The sequence below is a fragment of the Anomaloglossus baeobatrachus genome, chromosome 5, assembly GCF_048569485.1.
Source record: "Anomaloglossus baeobatrachus isolate aAnoBae1 chromosome 5, aAnoBae1.hap1, whole genome shotgun sequence".
In the NCBI taxonomy this organism is placed as follows: Eukaryota; Metazoa; Chordata; class Amphibia; order Anura; family Aromobatidae; genus Anomaloglossus; species Anomaloglossus baeobatrachus.
In genome coordinates, this window is record NC_134357.1 from 561,955,277 (window position 1) to 561,980,148 (window position 24,872).

Here is a 24,872-nt window from a genome sequence, read left to right on the forward strand (position 1 = left end):
GCAGGCAGAGGTGCTGCAAATGTCTTTCCACTAGTGTGACTAGACAAAAGTCCAATAGCCACGTTTAGGATGCCACTAGGTACACTGAGTGTTTGCTAGTATAGTGGTTTAGTTATAATGAGTTGGAGTGTGCAATGCAGGCAGAGGTGCTGCAAATGTCTTTGCACTAGTGTGACTATAGCAAAGTCCAATAGCCACGTTTAGGATGCCACTAGGTACACTGAGTGTTTGCTAGTATAATGGCTTAGTTATAATGAGTTGGAGTGTGCAATGCAGGCAGAGGTGCTGCAAATGTCTTTGCAGTAGTGTGACTAGACAAAAGTCCAATAGCCACGTTTAGGATGCCACTAGGTACACTGAGTGTTTGCTAGTATAATGGCTTAGTTATAATGAGTTGGAGTGTGCAATGCAGGCAGAGGTGCTGCAAATGTCTTTGCACTAGTGTGACTAGACAAAAGTCCAATAGCCACGTTTAGGATGCCACTAGGTACACTGAGTGTTTGCTAGTATAATGGCTTAGTTATAATGAGTTGGAGTGTGCAATGCAGGCAGACGTGCTGCAAATGTCTTTGCACTAGTGTGACTAGACAAATGTCCAATAGCCACGTTTAGGATGCCACTAGGTACACTGAGTGTTTGCTAGTATAATGGCTTAGTTATAATGAGTTGGAGTGTGCAATGCAGGCAGAGGTGCTGCAAATGTCTTTGCACTAGTGTGACTAGACAAAAGTCCAATAGCCACGTTTAGGATGCAACTAGGTACACTGAGTGTTTGCTAGTATAATGGCTTAGTTATAATGAGTTGGAGTGTCCAATGCAGGCAGAGGTGCTGCAAATGTCTTTGCACTAGTGTGACTAGACAAAAGTCCAATAGCCACGTTTAGGATGCCACTAGGTACACTGAGTGTTTGCTAGTATAATGGCTTAGTTATAATGAGTTGGAGTGTGCAATGCAGGCAGAGGTACTGCAAATATCTTTGCACTAGTGGGACTATAGCAAAGTCCAATAGCCACGTTTAGGATGCCACTAGGTACACTGAGTGTTTGCTAGTATAATGGCTTAGTTATAATGAGTTGGAGTGTGCAGAGGACAGGAGGGTACAGTGCCAGGATTGTGGGGCTCTGGGTAGAGGAATGGAAGCCTGCCTTTCTATTCCCTCCTAATGGGTAAATGCAGCGACGAAATCCCTGACCTTAGCTACACAGACGCTGTCTCTGTTTTCAGGACCTGTCACCTATGGCTCTGACCCTGCCGGTACGAGCCCTTAAAAGGACTGATGGAAAGTGCTATCCCTATGCTGTCCAGCGCTGTGTATGGAGCGCATACAGCTATATCAGCGATAGGACTCAGGACGGAGCTGCGCCAGTGATGTCTGACACCAAGGACGCAGAAGGCAGATAATGGCGTCCTGGAGGAAAATGTCCGGTTTTATAATGCAGGGACATGTGACATGGACATCCTATCACACATGCCGTTGCTTCTCTGGCTAAAAGTCCACTTAGCTGTGTGTGTGTCTGGGATTGGCTGACATGCTGGCCCGCCCCACTACACGCGCGCGCTTAGGGAAGGAAGACAAGGAAAAAAAAAAAAATGGCGATCGTCATTATACAAACAGCAGTGATCTGAAGGCGCTGTTCCCGCACACTATACACTGAAATGTCATAATAGTGTGAGTCACAGAGTGACTTACACTATTACAGCGGAAAGCCAGCTAGGAATTAGCTGTTTTTTTGCTGCTAGAACCGTTCTCGAACGTTTCTAGAACTATCGAGCTTTTGCAAAAAGCTCGAGTTCTAGTTCGATCTAGAACAGGCCCCAAAATCAGTCGAGCCTAGAACTGGAGAACCTCGAACCGCGAACCGCGCTCAACTCTACTGATTGTATAAACGGCTTTTATACAATCAGCTGATGTGTCATGTGATTCAGGTCCTTGAACCTGACACATCATCTGATTGCTTTGCCTTCCAGCAAACCGATCAGATGAAATTGGATCCGGATTGGATGGCACGGGACCCTTGACCCAGCATTACTGCAGAGGGGGGTTTCTTTAGTTCCATAAAGATGGGGTCACTAATTGTGTTGTGTTTTATTTCTAATAAAAATATTTTTCTGTGTGTGGCCATGTCTAGTATTGGCGTGACACCATGAATTTTGGGCTTAGGGCCAGCTGATAATATACAGCTAGCCCTAACCACATTATTACCCAGCAAGTCACCCGGCACCAGGGCAGCTGGAAGAGTTGGTAACAGCGCCAGAAGATGGCGCTTCTATGAAAGCGCCATTTTCTGGGGTGGCTGCGGACTGCAATTCGCAGTGGGGGTGCCCAGAAAGCTTCGGCACCCTGTGCTGAAGATTCCAATCCCCAGCTGCCTAGTTGTACCTGGCTGGACTCAAAAATTGGGCGAAGTCCACGTCTTTTTTTTTTTAATTATTTCATGAAATTCATGAAATAATTAAAAAAAGGGCTGCCCTATATTTTTGGTTCCCAGGTGTGTACAAATAGGCAGCTGGGGGTGGGGGGCAGCCCATACCTGCCTCATGTACCTGGCTAGCATACAAAAATATGGCAATACGTCATTTTTTTTTGGGCAAAAAACTCTTGCATATAGCCCTGGATGGAGGATGCTGAGCCTTGTAGTTCTGCAGCTGCTGTCTGCTCTCCTGCATACAATAGTGGATGGAATATGCTGAACCTTCTCAACCTATGATGTACCGGTGCATCATAGGTCGTCTATGTCCCTTTAATGCTGGCTCACTCTGAAAGACTCTGGCTCACATGTTAACCAGCACATCGGCTAATCTGATCAGACAACATATGCAGCTAACAGGTGCGTGTAGATTGGAAATCAATCTGCGCTTGTTAACTAGTTAAATCTCTTGACCGCAGGATTTAACGCATGTCAATGGGAAGTGTGCCGTCGGCTGGCTGCTTCATGACTTGATGACGGGGTGGCGATACGTTAGCATGACAGCCGGAGGTCATGTGATGACCCTTGTGTGATGGTGGGCTATGGGGGAGGTGTATCTTGCTGTACAGATTCCTATTTCAAGCTGGGTTCATTGTCTTATTTGAACTACTTCTGTGTACATTTCTATTGTTGTAGGTAATCACCCCCTAAAATGCAAGGTTGTATCCTCTTGAGGCACTTCCATCCCTGGGAGTAGGGGGAGGTGGGCCTAGAGTCCAACTAGTGTAAACTCTGCTTACCTGGGAGATTCAGTCAGTCTGTGTGAAACTTGAAGAAAGAAGATTGATCCTCTGGGAGGGAATAGCAGAGGCTGCATCCTAGAGCCGGTGTATGGACAGTTACAGACTGGAGATCAGTGGCCCGTGGGATTGTGTGGAACTCTTTGGACTACTGTAAGGACGATTACTTTGTTATCCGGTCCGAGGATTGTCGGGAAGGGCCCCCGAATCTGTTTTACGTGGACTTATCGTGTGCTGTTCCAGTGTCCTTGTGAATAAACCTGTTGGATCGTCCCTCGGCCTCGTCCATCCTTTGCTCTGTTGTACACCCCGTCACAAACTGGTTGGCAGCGGCGGGATCAGAGCAGAAAGAATGGAGGACAACGGCCCATTAACATCTGGAATCAGAACCTCAGGATACAGGAACTGGACTGTGGTGAGCCTACAAACAATGGCCCGTGAATTAGGAGTCGGCTACAAAGGACTCTCCAAGGAGCAACTAATTGAGGCATTGGAAAACGCTTGCCTGCAAGATGGCACCGAGGAACAATTTCTACAGCAAAGGGAGGAAAGATGGGAGCTGGAGGTAAATACCCAAAAAAGTCAATGGGTTGTGTGGTATGAGGAGGAGATGGCACTCCTTGGAGATGAGGTCACCATTGAATATAAGATGGATGCCATTCGCAGAGCTCAAGAGAGGGCAGCATTGCTGGAGAAGAGGCTTGCTGTGGAAGCAGCTAGAGGCTCCAGACAAACTGTAACCACAGCACCAACTATGAGGGAATTCTCCAGAGTGTCCCGCAAGAACTTTAAGCCATTTAATGAAGCTGCAGGTGACATTGAGGGCTTCTTTCAGGACTTTGAGCATCAGTGCCGATTAATGGAAGTCCCAGAAAGAGAGCGAGTCAGACACCTGGTGGGCCTCTTGGAGGGTGGAGATGCCGACGCCTATAGAGCTATGGACCCTCAGTGGAATTGTGAGTATGGGGAGATAAAACAGACGATTTCTGGAACATTATGCCGTGACCCCAGATACTTATAGGACTAAGTTCCGTACATTAGCCTGTGATGGAGAAGTGTCTTTCAAGATGTTTGCCCACAGACTGAAACAAGTGTGCCATCGCTGGCTGGAGGGAGAGGGGGCCTTAACTTGGGAGACCTTCTTCCAGGTCATCCTGAAAGAGCAGTTCTATGCCAGGTGCCCTGCGGAAATCAGAGAATGGGTGCGTGAGAGAAAGCCGTCAACTGTGGAACAAGCTGCTGCTCTAGCTGATGAGGTGGTCACTATCAAGCCTCAGTGGAAGAAGCTGCTAGCAGAGGGAGCAAAAATGACCAGCTCCCCAACACCAGAGGTTCCTTGTCCTTCAGTGCCCAATGTTCCTCAACCTCCTAGATCACCACCTCATGTGGATACCCGTGTGTATGTGCCTCCAGTTGTTTCTACCACATTTTCTGGAATGCGACGAGGAGAGAAAGTAGAAGAGCGAAGATGTTATAGCTGTGGACATCCCGGACATCTGCGGGCCACATGCCCATCTATCCAGTGGAGTCATCCACCAAATCGACAACCACCTCCAGCACCTGCACCTCCCTATCAGTCACCAAGGTCTCCTACCTACTTCTCCAGAAGGCAAACTGGAAGGAGTGAGACGCAGCGCAGATGTTATCAATGTGGGCAGCCTGGTCATCTGCAAGCTCACTGTCCAGGTGTTCAGAGGCAGAACAGCTGCAGACCACCTTTGCCTGTCCATTATCTACAGAAACCCTCAACAGGAGAAGAGCTGGATTCTGGCCCTGATGATTTGCCAAGTGACTCTGATATGTTGACTTCCCTACCAGGAGTCTATGGGGTGCGAGCCACAGCCGCCCGTTCTTATGATCTTCAGCATAAACATCTACAGGAGGTTGTGCTGGATGGCCAAAAAGTTGTTGGCTTTCGTGACACTGGGGCTTTTCTCACCATCGCAGATCCCCGAGTAATTCAACCAGAAGCAATTCAAAAGGGACCAGGAATTGCCATTGAATTGGCTGGAGGTACTCAGCGATATATTCCAAGAGCGAGTGTGACCCTGGATTATGGCTTTGGGGCAAAACAATGCATAATCGGTGTGATGAGTGGCCTTCCTGCAGACATTCTCCTAGGCAATGATGTGGGAGATATACAATGCCGATTTGTGGGTGCAGAAAGCAGAGTTTGAGTGAGGGAATACACAAAAGGAACCTTGTCCTTCCAACCCTATCGCTCTACAGGGGATTACCTACACCTTTTCCATCCAATACAAGTGTGGAAGCCAACACCAGAATGCTGATGGACTGTCCCAGCCAGAAGAACCATAGACTATTCACAGCTGAGTAACATGGACGTAAGTGAGATGGCCAGAGGTCTGTGTAGACCTCGTGGCATACTCACTTATTAAAAAGGGGGGACAGGTTGTGATGGTGGGCTATGGGGGAGGTGTATCTTGCTGTACAGATTCCTATTTCAAGCTGGGTTCATTGTCTTATTTGAACTACTTCTGTGTACATTTCTATTGTTGTAGGTAATCACCCCCTAAAATGCAAGGTTGTATCCTCTTGAGGCACTTCCATCCCTGGGAGTAGGGGGAGGTGGGCCTAGAGTCCAACTAGTGTAAACTCTGCTTACCTGGGAGATTCAGTCAGTCTGTGTGAAACTTGAAGAAAGAAGATTGATCCTCTGGGAGGGAATAGCAGAGGCTGCATCCTAGAGCCGGTGTATGGACAGTTACAGACTGGAGATCAGTGGCCCGTGGGATTGTGTGGAACTCTTTGGACTACTGTAAGGACGATTACTTTGTTATCCGGTCCGAGGATTGTCGGGAAGGGCCCCCGAATCTGTTTTACGTGGACTTATCGTGTGCTGTTCCAGTGTCCTTGTGAATAAACCTGTTGGATCGTCCCTCGGCCTCGTCCATCCTTTGCTCTGTTGTACACCCCGTCACACCTTGTCACTGTCATGGCGTACTTCTTGAACAGCAGAAGTGATTAGACTGTGTCAGCTTCAATTCCTATTAAGAGTCTAGTAAAATCAATAAAAAGAGTAAAAACAAAATTAAAAATATATGAACAAATGTAAAACACAAATGTTGAAATCACCCTTCTTTTACCCCATTGAAAATAAAACAATGAAAAAAAACAACAACCATACACGTTTTTGGTATCACCACTTTCAGAAATGCCTGATCTATCAAAATATTAAATAAATTATTCTGATCGGTAAACAGCGTAATGAGAAACAAATCGCAGCTCCATAAATACGATTTTTTTTGGTCAACATAACAGTGCAAGAAAAGGCAAAAAAGACATTGTATCTCCCTTAAAATTATCTACGCAGAAGTGATAACCCTTATCCAGCAGTGGGTGCACCAAATCCCACATAATTTTCGCACTTTCTCCCAGGAGGTCAGTCGGGCATTCAGGGAGTTCAGTCTGGGTATCCCTCCCTTCATAAACCATAATCTGTGGGTTTACCCTGAGGCATTCTCGCGCAACTTGCTTAATTCCGTACCTGCCCTCTTACTGGGCAGGGCAGGTATTGTAGGAATTTAAGACTCCCCTTAAAATGTATTATGGATTAATCTATGCAGATGACCCTTTGGGGAATGTATAGTTGAGCAAATTTGTTCCTGAAGTGATCAGGAACCAGCTGAATTTTGAAAAATCGGTCAAAATTTGGGGTCGTCTCTGGCTGGACACTATGCATTATCATTGTAATGCAAAAATTTATGGATGGCCTCAAAGTGTGTCTGGGACATAGCTATACAGAAAACTGGAGTTATAAAACATCAGCACTCCAATATTGCCAGACGTCTAGCTTCCTCACTAACCCATGTGAATCACAAGGCCCCAAAACATTATTATTTTTACTGTGTCAATGGGGGTACAGTCAGCAAATGATGAAGTGGGGTTTTGGGTCAAATATTGTTTGGCGTATAACTCTGCCTCATCTACCATGAGATCTAAGAAATTCTCAGAGAAAAATAATTTGAAATAGTTGATTTCTGTGAGGCCAGCAGTGCTGAATTGGATCCTGATTTGATCACAAAGTCAGGAATCTTACACTCATAACTTTTAGGAGGCGAGGTCCATCGAGGGTCACTAATGGCAGGTGGTGGCTCTTTTGCTGTCTTGGAGCGTTTGTGTGGAGGAAAAATAGAGAAAGGTGGGATCCTCTCCCTTACTATTAGGGGTACTTTAAACGCTGCGACATTGCTACCGATATATCGTCGGGGTCACGTCGTTAGTGACGCACATCCGGCGCCGGTTGCGACATCGCAGCGTGTAACACTAATGAGCGACGATCAACGATCACAAAATCGTTCCAAAACGGTGATTGTTGACACATCGTTCATTTCCTTAATATCGCTGCTGCCACCGGTACGATGATGTTCGTCGTTCCTGCGACATCACACATTGCTGTGTGTGACACCGCGGGAGCGACGATTTTCTCCTTACCTGCGTCCACCGGCAATGAGGAAGGAAGGAGGTGGGCGGGATGTTATGTCCCGCTCATCTTCGCCCCTCTGCTTCTATTGGGTGGCCGCTTAGTGACGCCACAGTGATGTCGCTATGACGCCGAACGCACCTCCCCCTTGAGGGAGTGATTGTTCGGCAGTAACAGCGACGTCGCTGCACAGATATGTGCATGTGACGCTGCCGTAGCGATAATGTTCGCTACGGCAGCGATCAACAAATGTCGCATGAGCGACGGGGGCGGGTGCTATCGCGCTCGACATCGCTAGCAATCACTAGCGATGTCGCAGCGTGTAAAGTACCCCTTAGTGTTGGAGGCAAGAAGGTAGTATGCATCCTCAGCTGTATATTATCTTTGGGACAAGCGGGACATTTTACTTTTCACGTATGTGTGTAAAATAACCATATTTTATTCAGGTGTGTGTATATTTGGTGTAAACGTTTTTATTAAAAGAGAAGAAAGAGGGAAAAAAAATAGAGCAAAAAAATCTAGAAAGAAAAGAAAAAAATAAAGAGAATATAAAAATTTTGTAAAACAAAAAACTTATTAAATAAACAGTAAAAACAATTACTATTAGAAACTACAATTCTATGCAGTAGAAAAATCTGTAGTATACAGTAAGTACTACAAGAATTTTCTACTAAAGTTCTGAAACTAGAATTACTAAATGGACGTCAGTAGGGATGAGCGAAAAAGAACTGAACAGTGTCCAGTGCAGAACAACCGAAAGGTTATGGGGGACAGATACAAAGGCATGGCTGATAAAAGATGTTTGTCATGTCCGTACATATGTGTAAATGATTCACTAGGGAACAAAATTTATGTTGCATTCACAAAAACACTTGTTCTTACTTAATTCTAGTGTTCTGATCTCAAATCTGAGATGTTTTTCTCAGTAATCTACAGTTTTTTGCAATTCAAGATTTTAGGTTTTCATCTTATTGTACAATTTTCAACAATTAAGGGCTTTACGCGCAGCGATATCGCTAGCGAGCGTACCCGCCCCCGTCATTTAAGCGTCACGGGCAAATCGCTGCCCGTGGCGCACAATATTGTTCGGAGCCGTCACACGAACTTACCTGCCTAGCGACGTCACTGTGTCCGGTGAACCGCCTACTTTCTAAGGGGGCGGTTCGTGCAGCGTCACAGCGGCGTCACTAACCTTCCTCATTGCCGGTGGCCGCAGGTAAACTGTAGTTCGTCGTTCCCAAGGTGTCACACGTAGCGATGTGTGCTGCCTCCGGAACGACGAACAAGCTGCGTCCTCAACAGTCAATGATTTTTTGAAAATGAACGACGTGTCAACGATGGACGATTTGGTTAGTATTTTCCATCGTTAACGGCCGCTCGTTGGTCTCACATGCAACGACGCCGCTAACAATGCCGGATGTGCGTCACGGAACCCGTGACCCCGGCGATATATCGTTAGATACGTCGTTGCGTGCCTTTAGTTTAACATAATGAAGTAGAACATCTTCTTGGGCATCATCTTTGTGAAAATGTAATAATGTAATGCAGTAAATACACTAAAAGATATGATTGCATCAGAATTTGTCTACAATTTCAAAACAGAACATATTAAAACACTTAATCATAAAATTTGAGCAAAACTTATTTAAATTCTATTCAGGCAAAAATTTGCGTTTGTAGCTCTTGTGTTTGTGTACTTGTAGAGGACAATCTCGTTTGATGCTCCAGCAGTAGTCTGCCATCATATTTTTGTCCCATCACCCTGATAACTCTCTTCCATCGTCTTCAGAGGAAAGCGTCCTCCCTGCTCATCACTAACAGCTCCAAGATTTTCGGGAAAAAAAAAATGGGATTCTTTAGCTGACCGGTGAAGTATTCTTTTCTTGAAGCCTGGAGGTTAATAACTCAGCTGCTTTCTTTGATAGACTCAAATCTCATACTAAATCATTCAATTCAGGTTGGGTAAACTGCTGATGGGTTAATGGCTGCTTAGCATCAGAAGAAGACCCTTCAGATTCTACATTAATTTCCTCATGCTTCTTATCAAAATACATGTGATCGAGATCCGGATCAAACAGCCGGAATCCAGGTCATCCGTCACACACACTTGGCCCCGCTCCGCACACCTCGTACACACACGGCTCTGCTCCGTACACCTCGTACACACACGGCTCCGCTCCGTACACCTCGTACACACACGGCTCTGCTCCGTACACCTCGTACACACACGGCTCCGCTCCGTACACCTCGTACACACACGGCTCTGCTCCGTACACCTCATACACACATGGCTCTGCTCCGTACACCTCGTACACACACGGCTCCGCTCCGTACACCTCGTACACACACGGCTCCGCTCCGTACACCTCGTACACACACGGCTTCGCTCCGTACACCTCGTACACACACGGCTTCGCTCCGTACACCTCGTACACACACGGCTTCGCTCCGTACACCTCGTACACACACGGCTCCGCTCCGTACACCTCGTACACACACGGCTCCGCTCCGTACACCTCGTACAAACACGGCTCCGCTCCCTACACCTCGTACACACACGGCTCCGCTCCCTACACCTCGTACACACACGGCTCCACTCCGTACACCTCGTACACACACAGCTCTGCTCCATACACCTCATACACAAACTGCTCCGCTCCGTACACCTCATATACACACGGCTCCGCTCCCTACACCTCATATAAACACGGCTCTGCTCCATACACCTCATATACACACGGCTCTGCTCCATACACCTCATATAAACACGGCTCTGCTCCATACACCTCATATACACACGGCTCTGCTCCATACACCTCATATACACACGGCTCTGCTCCGCTCACCTCGTACACACACACCTCCGCTCCGCTCACCTCGTACACACTCGGCTCTGCTCCATACACCTCATATACACACGGCTCTGCTCCATACACCTCATATAAACACGGCTCTGCTCCATACACCTCATATACACACGGCTCTGCTCCATACACCTCATATACACACGGCTCTGCTCCGCTCACCTCGTACACACACACCTCCGCTCCGCTCACCTCGTACACACTCGGCTCTGCTACATCCACACTGTAAACCCCTCCTGACCCCACACATAACCTTCCCCTCATCCAGCACCATGACACCCAGCACAGCAGAGTCCTGCATACACTGAGGAGCTGATCATGTGACCCCTGACTCCTCCCCTCCATGTGACATCATCACAGGTCCTGGAAGCACAGAGCAGCCATATATCTGGTGTGCGGCTCTGCAGGTGGAGGTGTGTGGAGATTCCCCATTACTGGGCTCAGGCTCCATACACATTAGATGCTGGGGGAGAACAATCGCTCTATAGAAGAGAATTCTCCTGATTGCCCCGTGAAGGATGGATATGGACAGGGACAAGATGGCGGAGAGGATATTACACCTCACCCTAGAGATCCTCTTCCGGCTTACTGGAGAGGTGAGAGATTCTGATGACGTCACATTACATTGCGTGCGAGGTTCTGAAGCAAAGTGTGCAGGGTTTGTAGATAAGTGTGGCATAGTTTCAACACAATTACATAGTTTGAATTTATCTTATACGTTTCCCATTTTTTTTTTTTTCTTGTTTTTCTACTTTAACATTTATCCCCATTTAATAGGTGCTCCATGGACAATGCTACCAGGTGTGTGTCTTGTCAGATGTATGCATGCCTTGAGCAGCCGTTTGAGGGTGAATATGTCTGCACTCGATGCAAGCATGTTGCGTATTTGGAAGCCAAGGTAACTGATCTAAATAAGCAGCTCACAACACTCAGGGGCATTGCAAACCTGGAGAGGAGTTTAGAGCTCACTGAGCTTTCTCTGGCTGGGGCCAGTGATATGGAGGAGGGTGGAGTTGGAGAAGATCAGGACCCAGAGGTAGGTAGTTTGGTAACAGTTAGAAGAAGAGGTAGGGGGAAAAGTGTCAGGGAGCCTAGTCCTGACCTGGCACAACCTAGTAAATATGCCTGTTTGGCTGATATTAGGAATGAAGGGCCAGGACTAGAGTCACTACAGCAGGACATTGCTCCTAGCAACCAGGACAACAACTGTTGTAGGAAGGAGGGAAATAGGAGTGCAGCAAAGCCCAGACAGATGTTAGTGGTAGGGGACTCTATAATTAGGCGGACAGACAAGGTCATCTGTCGCCGAGACCGTGAATTCCGAACAGTGTGTTGTCTGCCGGGTGCTCGGGTTCGGCATATTGCGGATCGGATAGACAGATTGCTGGGTGGGGCTGGGGAAAACCCAGCGGTCATGGTGCACATTGGTACTAATGACAAAGTTAGAGGCAGGTGGAAGGTCCTTTAAAAATGATTACAGGGAACTAGGGGAGAAGCTGAAGTCCAGGACCTCCAAGGTGGTGTTTTCAGAAATACTACCGGTGCCACGAGCGTCACTAGAAAGACAGCGGGAGCTTAGGGAGATAAATACGTGGCTTAGAAATTGGTGCAGAAAGGAAGGGTTCGGGTTCATGGAGAACTGGGCTGACTTCTCAGTCGGCTACAGGCTCTACGGTAGGGACGGGCTGCACCTCAATGGGGAAGGTGCAGCTGTGCTGGGGGAGAAAATGGTCAGACGGATGGAGGAGCTTTTAAACTAGGATCTGGGGGGAGAGAGGGTAGTGGAGCAAAAAAGGGGATAGATAGAGCAGATAGAGACAGTGAGATGGTAGGGGTCAATGAAGGATTAGGGGGGATGGGACATGCAAGGAACGTAGGGAGGCTAGGAGTAATAAAGGTGTTAATAGGATTAAATGTCTACTAGCAAATGCAAGAAGTCTTGCAAACAAAATGAATGAATTGGAGAGTCTTATGTCAACCATGGATTATGATGTGGTGGGCATTACGGAAACCTGGCTGGATTAAAGCTATGACTGGGTGACAAACATACAGGGTTATAGTACATTTAGGAGGGACAGGAAAGACAAAAAAGGTGGTGGGGTGTGTATATTTATCAAATCTAACCTAAAACCTGTGTTGAATGATGACATTGGGGGGAACTGCAACAATGTAGAGTCAGTATGGGTAAATGTACATGGGGAGGGGAATAATGGAAAAATGCTAATTGGAGTTTGCTATAAGCCTCCTAACATACCTGAACAAAGAGGGTGAAATGCTGGAACAAATTGAAAAGGCAGCTAATAATAATAATCGGGTTCTTATTATGGGGGATTTCAGCTATCCAGACATACAGTGGGACATAGAATCTTCTGGTTGTGCTAAAAGCTGTAAATTCTTATCTACCATTCAAGACCATTTCCTCTCTCAGATGGTAGATGAACCGACCAGGGGAGATAATTTGCTAGATTTGGTCCTGTCAAATAGACCGTATACAATTTCAGATCTACAGGTCCGGGAGCACTTGGGCACCAGCGATCATAATATGGTAAGCTTCAACGTAATATTCAATAGAACATTTCAAAGGGGAAATGCTAAAACCTGGAATTTTAGGAAAGCTGTTTTCAACAAATTAAGGGAAGAGCTTAAAGGTGTAGATTGGGACAAAGTCATGGTAACTGGGGATACTGAAGATAAATGGGAAAAGTTTAAGGATATACTACTAGAGTCCTGTAAAAAACGTATACCCTCTGGTTATAAAACGTCCCGGAATATAAAGAAACCACTATGGATAAATAAGACTGTACAAAGTATAATGAAACAAAAACAAAGGGCGTTTAAAATCTTGAAGGCTGAGAATACAGAAATAGCATTTCAGGAGTATAAAGATATCAATAGGCAATGCAAAAAAGAAATCAAACAAGCAAAACTAGCTGCTGAAACAAAAATCGCCAATGACATTAAAATAAATCCCAAAATCTTTTATAAATACATTAATGCCAAAAGGAAAACAAAGGATAGTATTGGCCCCTTAAGATATAATTAGTTATAGAGGACAAACAAAAGACTGAGATATTAAATAGGCATTTCTCTTCTGTGTTCACCAAGGAACTGACTGTACCAGGCATCATTCAGCAAGTGAAAAATCAAAGTTCACCACCCGATATAATTAATTTAACACAAGAAGAAGTATGCCTACGTCTGAGTAAATTAAACATTGACAAATCCCCAGGGCCAGATGGCATTCATCCACGAATATTGAGGGAATTGAGCTCCGTAATTTACAGACCGCTGTATCTCATCTTTTTAGACTTTCTTGTAACAGGGTTGGTGCCTCAGGATTGGAGGATTGCTGATGTGGTACCGATATTTAAGACAGGTAAGAGGGTAGATCCAGGCAACTACCGTCCAGTAAGCCTGACATCCGTAGTATGCAAAATTTTTGAGGGCATTTTAAGGGATGACATACAAAAATATGTTGCAGAAAATAATATAATAACTGACAGACAGCATGGATTCATGAAAGATAAATCGTGTCTAACCATCCTGTTGGGGTTCTATGAGGGGGTAAGTGCAAACCTGGATATTGGTAATGCAGCTGATGTGATTTATTTGGACTTTGCAAAGGCATTTGATACTGCAACACATAATAGCCTTATACTAAAGCTCCAGAAGCAAGGACTAGAGGAAACTATATGCAACTGGGTAAGGAATTGGCTAAAAGATAGGAAACAAAGAGTAGTCATAAATGGTACATTCTCTAAATGGGCTATAGTCAGCAGTGGGGTGCCGCAGGGATCTGTGCTAGGACCGATTCTTTTTAATCTCTTTATTAATGACCTTGTGGATGGGATTGATAGTAAAGTGTCAGTCTTTGCTGATGACAGCAAACTTTGTAGGATATTAAAAACTGACCTTGATAGTACAATATTACAAAAAGATCTGGATAAGATATTAGAATGGGCAGATACTTGGCAAATGAGATTTAATGTTGCTAAATGTAAAGTAATGCACCTAGGACGGAGTAATCCTATAACTGCATATACATTAAATGGAAGTAAACTCGGGACTACAGAACAGGAGACGGACTTGGGTATTCTCATTACAAATAAGCTGAGCAGCAGGACTCAATGTCAGGCAGCAGCTGCAAAAGCAAACAAGATTTTAGGGTGTATAAAAAGAGAGATTAGATCCCGTGATCCTAACGTATTGTTACCCCTCTATAAATCACTTGTAAGGCCACATCTGGAATATGGGATTCAGTTTTGGGCTCCACATTTTAAAAAGGACATTCAGAAGTTAGAGTCAGTTCAAAGGCAGGCAACTAGACTATTACAAGGAATGGAAGGCCTCCGATATGATGACAGGTTGAAAAAGTTAGATATGTTTAGCTTAGAAAAAAGACGTCTCAGAGGAGATCTCTTTTATATGTATAAATACATGTGTGGTCAATATAAAGGACTGGCACATGACTTATTTCTTCCAAAGACAATACTAAGGACCAGGGGGCATTCACTGCGAGTGGAAGAAAAGCGATTCCGACAGCTAAATAGGAAAGGGTTCTTTACAGTTAGAGCAGTCAGACTGTGGAATGCCCTACCACAAGAGGTAGTAATGGCAGATACTATAACAGCTTTCAAAAAAGGGCTGGATGATTTCCTCAGTACACACAATATTGTTGGTTATAAATTACTTTGTGACCAAATGTAGAACTGGTGGAGGAAGGTTGAACTAGATGGACCTAGGTCTTTTTTTCAACCTTAGTAACTATGTAACTATGTAACATCATTCTTATCTATGGGAATAACAGATGGACAGAACTGGAGAGGTGAGGACTCTGGATATGTCTGTAGTGGGATTTCTTACTGTGTCTCTCCATAACTAGGATTACACAGTAGTGAAGAAGACCTCTAGTGAGCGCTGTCAGGCCCCTGTGTCTGAGGGATGGGGAAGACCCCTGAGCCCAATCACGGGGCCTCCACCTCACCCCCTGATACATGAGAACATCAATGACCAGAAGATCCTAGAACTCACCTACAAGATGATTGAGCTGCTGACTGGAGAGGTGACACTGCTGGGAATGCTGGGACATTATACAGTAACGCTATGAAGGGATCGGGGGTGACGGTATCATTGTATGTGTCAGGTTCCTATACGGTTTCAGGACGTCACCGTCTATTTCTCCATGGAGGAGTGGGCGTATTTAGAAGGACACAAAGATCTGTACAAGGACGTCATGATGGAGGTTCCCCAGCCCCTCACATCACCAGGTAATAGACAGGACTAAATACACACGGCCTATAATTATCTGTATGTAAGGAATGAATTCAGTCCCTGTATGTGTCTCCTCCAGTTCTATCCAGTAAGAGGACAACACCAGAGAGATGTCCCCTTCCTCTTCTCCCACAGGACTGTAAACAAGAAGATCCCGATGTTCCTCAGGATCATCAGGTAGATGGAGAGAAGGTGCCATGAAATCTCCCTATGATGTGTAGACGGCTGTGAAGGTCTTGTGCTCAGTCTTGTTTTATCCTCCAGTATTATATGTGTTATACTTGTGTAATGAAAGCGGTGGAGATGGCAGGATTAGAGCTGATCATAGATGGGACTTCTCCATCTGTCTGTGACTTTTACAATATTTGTTTCAGGGTGAAGATCTGCCCCATATTAATACTACAGAGACCTATGTGAGGGGTGATGAGCGGAGTAAAGAGGAGATTCCTACAGATAACCGCCCAGGTGAGTAGTGACCACTAAATGCAGAGAAGTCACAGATTCTTCTCATTCAGCAGCTGCTACAATGTGGGGCTAAGAAGAAGGAACAAAAGTTAGTATCCTAAGAATAAGGAGTAAGAGGTTTCCCGTACATCCTAGACACGGGGAATGTGCAGATTATAGTGGAAGAATACGTCACATATAAAATGATGCGTTTTGTGTTTCCCTATCCTGATATGAAATAACATGGAAAAAGTACAAACTATGTCATAATGAACACATATTGTATATAAAGTGGATCCAAAAAGGCTACATGTCTCTGATAAAATGAAAGGATTTTGTCATATAAGAAATCCTACCAAGAAGAATAATTTCTGCACTTATTCCATCTTTAATGTCGCTCATAATCTGTGCACTTCAATCGTGAAACAATCTAAAATCTTTTTGAGTGGAAAAAGAACTAAAATCATATGGTTGCATAAGTATTTACACCCTTTGTTTTTTAAACCACTATACATCAATCTTTTCAGCATCCTCTATGGCAGTGATGGCGAACCTATGGCACGCGTGCCAGACAGGGCACGCAGAGCCGTTTGTGCTGGCACGCGCTGTGTCGCCACACTGCGCCAGTTTGATCTGCTGGTGTGATCGCGCCAGCAGCTCAAACTGGTGTTTAGCAGAGGAGACATTTCTCCTCGCTCTGACACGCCTCCTCTCCTGGGCTGCAGGCCTGTTGCCTAGGAGACGGAGGAGCGTCAGTAGGCGGCGCCGGTGTCGTGTGGCCGCGCGGGAACTGAAGTGACTGAGGACGCAGCAGTGGAGGAGTGGGGGCCAGAAGGTGAGTTTTTTTTTTTATTTTTAGCCTCTGCGGCTGTGCCAAGATGTGGGGGGGGACAGAGCCTGCACGGGGGAAACATGCAGCGCACGGGGGACACATGGGGAGCACGGGGACAGAGCCAGCACGGGGGAAACATGCAGCGCACGGGGGACACATGGGGAGCACGGGGGAAACATGAAGCGCACGGGGGACACATGGGGAGCACGGGGGACACATGGGGAGCACGGGGGAAACATGAGGCGCATGGGGCGCACGGGGGACACATATGGAGCGCACAGGGGAAACATGGAGCGCACGGGGATAGAGCCAGCATGGGGGAAACATGGAGCACACGGGGGAAACATGGGAGCACGGGGGAAACATGGAGCGCACAGGGGAAACATGGAGCGCACAGGGGAAACATGGAGCGCACAGGGGAAACATGGAGCGCACGGGGACAGAGCAGCACGGGGGAAACATGGAGCGCACGGGGGAAACATGGAGCGCACGGGGGAAACATGGAGCGCACGGGGGAAACATGGAGCGCACGGGGGAAACATGGAGCGCACGGGGGAAACATGGAGCGCACGGGGACAGAGCCAGCACGGGGGAAACATGCAGCGCACAGGGGAAACATGCAGTGCACGGGGGACACATGGAGCGCACGGGGACAGAGCCAGCACGGGGGAAATATGGAGCGCACGGGGGAAATATGGAGCGCACGGGGGAAATATGGAGCGCACGGGGGAAACATGGAGCGCACGGGGGAAACATGGAGTGCACGGGGGACACATGGGAGCACGAGAAAAACATGCAGCACACTGGGGACACATGTGGAGCACGGGAGAAACATGAAGCGCACAGGCGAAACATGAAGCGCACAGGCGAAACATGAAGCGCACAGGCGAAACATGGAGCGCACAGGGGAAACATGAAGCGCACAGGGGAAACATGGAGCGCACGGGGGAAACATGCAGCGCACGGGGGAAACATGCAGCTCACGGGGGACACATGGAGCGCACGGGGACAGAGCCAGCACGGGGGAAACATGGAGAGCACGGGGGAAACATGGAGCGCACGGGGGAAACATGGGAGCACGGGAGAAACATGCAGCGCACGGGGGACACATGGGGAGCACGGGAGAAACATGCAGCGCACGGGGGACACATGGGGAGCACGGGGGAAACATGAAGCGCACGGGGGACACATGGGGAGCACGGGGGACACATGGAGCGCACAGGGGAAACATGGAGCGCACAGGGGAAACATGGAGCGCACAGGGGAAACATGGAGCGCACAGGGGAAACATGGAGCGCACAGGGGAAACATGGAGCGCACAGGGGAAACATGGAGCGCACAGGGGAAACATGGAGCGCACAGGGGAAACATGGAGCGCACGGGGACAGAGCCAGCACGGGGGAAACATTGAGCGCACGGGGGAAACATGGAGCGCACGGGGGAAACATGGAGCGCACAGGGGAAACATGGAGCGCACAGGGGAAACATGGAGCGCACAGGGGAAACATGGAGCGCACAGGGGAAACATGGAGCGCACAGGGGACACATGGAGCGCACGGGGACAGAGCCAGCACGGGGGAAACATGGAGCGCACGGGGGAAACATGGAGCGCACGGGGGAAACATGGAGCGCACGGGGGAAACATGGAGCGCACGGGGGAAACATGGAGCGCACAGGGGAAACATGGAGCGCACAGGGGAAACATGGAGCGCACAGGGGACACATGGAGCGCACGGGGACAGAGCCAGCACGGGGGAAACATGGAGCGCACGGGGGAAACATGGAGCGCACGGGGGAAACATGGGAGCACGGGGGAAACATGGAGCGCACAGGGGAAACATGGAGCGCACAGGGGAAACATGGAGCGCACAGGGGAAACATGGAGCGCACGGGGACAGAGCCAGCACGGGGGAAACATGGAGCGCACGGGGGACACATGGGGAGCACGGGGGAAACATGCAGCGCACAGGGGAAACATGCAGCGCACGGGGGACACATGGAGCGCACGGGGACAGAGCCAGCACGGGGGAAACATGGGAGCACGGGAGAAACATGCAGCGCACGGGGGACACATGGGGAGCACGGGGGAAACATGGAGCGCACGGGGTACAGAGCCAGCACGGGGGAAACATGGAGTGCACGGGGACAGAGCCAGCACGGGGGAAACATGGAGCGCACGGGGACAGAGCCAGCACGGGGAAACATGGGGAGCACGGGGGAAACATGGGGAGCACGGGGGAAACATGGGGAGCACGGGGGACAGAGCTAGCACGGGGGGAACATGGGAGCATGGGGCATATACAAACAGCACGGGGCAAACTGAGCACGGGGAAAACATGGAGAGCACGGGGAAAACATGGCTGCAAAGATGGAGAGAAACGTGCAAAGATGGGGGAAACATGGCTGCAAAGATGGGGGAAACATGGCTGCAAAGATGGGGGAAACATGGCTGCAAAGATGGGGGAAACATGGCTGCAAGGATGGGGGTAAACATGACTGTAAGCATTGGTGGAAACATGACTGCAAGGATGGGTGGAAATCATGCCAGGATGGGGTACATTTAGCAGGAAGGGAAACATGCCAGGAAGGGGTACATTTACCAGTATGGGGGGTACATTTACCAGTATGGGGGGTACATTTACCAGTATGGGGGATACATTTACCAGTAAGGGGGATACATTTACCAGAATGGGGGGAAACATGCCAGGATGGGGTACATTTACCAGTATGGGGGGTACATTTACCAGTATGGGGGGTACATTTACCAGTATGGGGGATACATTTACCAGTATGGGGGATACATTTACCAGTATGGGGGATACATTTACCAGAATGGGGGGAAACATGCCAGGATGGGGGTACATGAACATGCCAGGATGAGGAAAAATGCCAGGATGGGGTACATTTACCAGGATAAGGGAACATGCTTGGATGAGGTACATTTACCAGGATGGGGTCATTTAACAGCATGGGGGAACATGCCAGGATGGGATACATTTACAATGATGGGGTACATTTACCAGGATGGGGTACATTTACCAGGAATGGGGTACATTTACCAGGATGGGGCCATGATGTGGACAAATATACCAGAATGTAGGAAATATATATCAGGATGGGGGACATGTTTACCAGGAAGTGGCCAGGAAGGGGGACATAACTACACAATGAAAGGGGAGGGGAGCAACTCGTACGTCTTTATGGGATTTCAAGATGTTCAGACTTTGAAATGTAGATGTGGATTACAGGGTGACATCTGATTGCATTCCATGCTAAAATCTCTGTCAAATATGCTGCAATTTATTTCCAGAAAGATCAATCCAACTGCTGTGTCTAGAAAGGGCAGGGGCTCAGCTTCCATGTGTGGTAAGCACGCATGAGCGTGATGCCCCCTGCTGGAGAGAAGAGAAGACTGCAAAGGTAAGGTTAAAATCAATTATTTACATAATAGGATTGGTTGGCACTTCGGAAAAAAAAATGGGTTTAGAACTACAGTTTGGGCACTCGGCCTGTAAAAGGTTCGCCATGACTGCTCTATGGTGTTTGCAGATTGGACTGTATTTTTCTGGTGATGGGTTTCCTTTAACACCTTTCTTTCTCATTATGTCTAATTTTGGAGTACATTTCCACAAATGGACACAGTGGTTTGTCCTGGCAATATGTGGGCAGAGGAGCTGTGCTCGCATCATCACTTCTGGTAGCTCAGCTTATGTGATAGCTGAGATCCTGCTACAACAACCGGATCTGGTGTCCGTACTGCCCCTGGCTGTTTATCCGTCTATATACCGTGATCCATGACTAATGCAACATTTAGATGGTTTGGGGAGAATTCTGATACCCGATCAGCACCTTCATGATGTCTCGCTGAGGCCCAATGATTGCCATGACAGCAGGAGGTCAAGACATTTTATCTCATTCTTGGAAGTAATATTGTTTTACAATTACCACCATATAGTAATTTTGGCCAACATTTTGTAGTAATATTTCCATCCTGGCTCTCATCTTTTAGTAATTTCCTCATCCTATACTAATGTCCCCATATTGTCCCCTGTGATAATGTGCCCATATTGTCCCCTTGATGTAATGTGCTCATATTGTCCCCTTGTAGTAATGTGCCCATATTGTCCCCTTGTAGTAATGTGCCCATATTGTCCCGTGTGGTAATGTGCCCATATTGTAGTAATATCCCCTGTTATGATGTTTATCACATACAAAAAAAAAAATTCTTCTCACCTGTCCTCTGTTTCCTCGGTGTCCTCTTACCTGCTTGTTGTAGCTTGAAGGCACCTAGACCCCGAGATGATTGCTGTCTGGTACACACAGCTGCCACCATCAGTGTTTTCCTACTGGGGAGCGATTTGCGACACTGCACTCCTCACATCTTTACTATTGGCGGCCGCCGGCCAATCAGAATACACCACCATTAGCTGCTGGCCTCTGATTGGCCAACGGCAGGTGCCCTTAGTAAAGATGTTTAGAGACGTTCTTCTCCACGCAGTGCTGCACATTATATTCACCTGAGGGAAAGCATTGACGGCGGCGGCCCCATGTACCAGACCGCAATCTTTAAGGGTCTAGGTGTCTGCAGGCTACAAGAAGCAGCCTCACGGGTCGCATGCAGGCCACGTTTTTGACACCTCTGCTCTAGACCATGGACACATTTGTCCATGGATTTTATCACTGAGCTGCCATTGTTAGTGGTGAAGAATGTAATTCTGGTAGTGGTTAACAGATTTAGTAAAATGGAACATTTCATTGCATTGTCAGCATTACCTAATGCCAAGACTTTGGCACAGGTGCTTGTTGATGACATTGTGAGACTTCATGGGATTCCGTCCAATGTTGGCTCAGATCACAGAACTCAATTTGTCTCAAAGTTCTGGAAGGCATTCTGTACTCATCTAATGGGGGTGCAATTGTCTTTCGCTTTGGCTGTTCACCCCCAGTCGAACGGCCAGACTGAGCGCACTAATCAGAATCTGAAGACTTATCTCAGAAGCTTTGCCTCTGAGAATCAGGAGGATTGGGCGTCATTTTTAACTTTGGTCGAGTTTGCTATCAACAACCGGCATCAGGAGTTTACTAGTAAGTTGCATATGGTTTTCACCCTCAGTTCAGCACATTTACAGTGATAGGGTCTTCCAGTATCCCGAAAGAGTAGCATTTTTCTTCTTCGCTCTCTTCGGTATGGTGAAAGGTTCAGCGTAAGCTTAGGATGATGGATGACAGGTACAAATGTATGGCTAATAAAAAGCTGGCATCAAGCCCAGTGCTTAGAAATAGAGAAGCATCTATCATACACCCAATTGCTAACTCTAAGTTTACAGTTAAAAAACACACAGAAAAACATAGTTTATTTGAATTAAGACTCCCCACACTCCCGCCTTTACCAGTTTCTTATTTAAAAAGAAATCCTTGAAGTTCCAACGTTATTCAATGGTGTAATGTCCCACAGTGATTCATATGAAGCCTCGTTCTCAAAACAAGGCTCCATAGGTAACTCCCGGTCTGCGGCAGGTATGGAATTTCTCATTAACATGAGAAATGTCGGGTCTGCCGCTGATAGTGAGTGACCTATGGAGACTTGTTCTAATACTACTGACTGACAGGCTCATTTATGAGTCTCCACTGAGTGTCTTAGTAAAAAATATTGGTGATCAACACTTTGAGATATGAACCGAGGAAGATGCTGAATCCAACACTGCATTGGAAAAATGCTAGAGTCGATCCTGGTGGCCTGATATCATTATCTAGTGGTCCATGTGCTGTGGTATTCGATTAAAATGTGAACTGTTTTGTCATAAATACCTTAGTGAATATTTTAATTTTGCAACATGATTTGCAATTTTTGTGGACATTTTACATAGTAAAAAGAAAATAAAAAACTTTTTCCGAGTTTATATTATTGAAAATGTAATAAGTTTTATTCTTTGCAGGTGACTGTATTAGGAGATCAAACAGACTTCTGACACTAGACTTTCAATCATATAATCTTGGTGTGCCAGAAAACACATATCAAGGACATTGTGTTATCTCAGCTGTATCTTCGGTGCGTCACAGCAAAGATCTATCATCTGATCCTATAAAACAGGTTCTATTTTCTGATTCATCACAGGCTATTAAGGAAGATAAAAGTAACATAAGGAATGTTAGAACTACCAAAGGAAAGAAGACATTTTCATGTTCAGAGTGTGGAAAATATTTTAAACGTCAATCAAGCCTTATTGTACATAAGAAAACTCACACAGGGGAAAAACCCTATCCATGTCCAAAATGTGGGAAATGTTTTTCAGAAAAGTCAAACCTTGTTAGACACCAGAGAACTCACACAGGGGAGAAGCCATATCCATGTCCAGACTGCGGGAAATGTTTTGCAAACAAATCATCTTTTGTTGCACATCACAGAACTCACACAGGGGAGAAGCCTTTTTCATGTTCAAAATGTGGGAAATGTTTTGCAAACAAATCATCTTTTGTTATACATCAGAGAACTCACACAGGGGAGAAGCCATTTTCATGTTCAGTATGTGGGAAATGTTTTGTAGATAAATCAACTCTTGTTAAACATCAAAGAACTCACACAGGGGAGAAGCCATTTTCATGTTCAGAATGTGGGAAATGTTTTGCAGATAAATCCTCTCTTGTTAAACATCTGAGAAATCATACAGGGGAGAAGCGATTTTCATGTTCAGTATGTGGGAAATGTTTTGTAGATAAATCAACTCTTGGTAAACATCAGAGAACTCACACAGGGGAGAAGCCATTTTCATGCTCAGAATGTGGAAAATGTTTTTTAAATAAATCAATTCTTGTTATCCATCAGAGAACTCACACAGGGGAGAAGCAATTTTCTTGTCCAGAGTGTAGCAAAGATTTTAACCACAAATCAAATTGTCTTATACATCTGAGAACGCACACAGGGGAGAAGCTATTTTCATGTTCAGAATGTGGGAAATGCTTTAGAAATAAATCAACTTTTGTTATACATCAAAGAAGTCACACAGGGGAGAAGCCATTTTCATGTTCAGAATGTGGGAAATGTTTTGCAGATAAATCAGTTCTTGTTAACCATAAGAGAACTCACACAGGGGAGAAGCCATTTTCATGTTCAGAATGTGGGAAATGTTTTGCAGATAAATCAGTTCTTGTTAACCATAAGAGAACTCACACAGGGGAGAATCCATTTTCATGTTCAGAGTGTGGGAAGGATTTTAATCACAAATCAAATTTTCTTAAACATCTGAGAATTCATACAGGGGAGAAGCCATTTTCATGTTCAGAATGTGGGATATGTTTTGTAGATAGATCAACTCTTGTTCAACATCAGAGAACTCACACAAGGGACAAACCATTTTTATGTTCAGACTGTGGGAAAAGTTTTGTGTGTAAACCATATTTGGTTAAACATAAAAAAATTCACAAAGGGAAGAAGCCTTATCTATGTTGAGATTGTGGGAAATGCTTTTCTTTGAAAACAACTCTTGTGAAACATTAAAGAGCTCATGAGAAGCCATTTTCATATCCAGAATGTAAAAAATGTTTTATTTGAAAATTAAATTCCGTTTATCAGAAATTAAGACTTGTTACTCATAAAGGGTTGAAGCTATCTTCATGTTCTGAATTTGCTGAGCAAGGCTACGGCATCATCACCAGCCCTAGAACTGATTGGAGCTATCAGACGATGACGCGTGATCACAATCAGTGAGCAGAAATGCAGTCTGACCTCACAGTGACCACCCTGCTCTACCAAATTCCAACTTGGAGAGCTGTCACTGTGTTGTTTTGCAGCAGATCTGATGAGCCTTGTGGTG

At 46.3% G+C, this 24,872-nt stretch overlaps 1 protein-coding gene across 1 annotated transcript in view; it reads left to right on the forward strand.

Annotated features, from left to right (window-relative positions):
- The window catches only part of LOC142313017 (uncharacterized), a 77,051-nt gene extending 52,435 nt beyond the window's left edge, over positions 1-24,616 (forward strand). The window contains exons 9-13 of the mRNA XM_075352004.1: positions 15,421-15,576; positions 15,658-15,781; positions 15,865-15,962; positions 16,160-16,250; positions 22,998-24,616. Of these exons, the coding sequence (XP_075208119.1) occupies positions 15,421-15,576; positions 15,658-15,781; positions 15,865-15,962; positions 16,160-16,250; positions 22,998-24,508 (1,980 nt within the window). The 3' untranslated portion in view covers positions 24,509-24,616. The remainder of the gene's footprint in view (positions 1-15,420; positions 15,577-15,657; positions 15,782-15,864; positions 15,963-16,159; positions 16,251-22,997) is intronic.
- Positions 24,617-24,872: the final 256 nt, after the last annotated feature.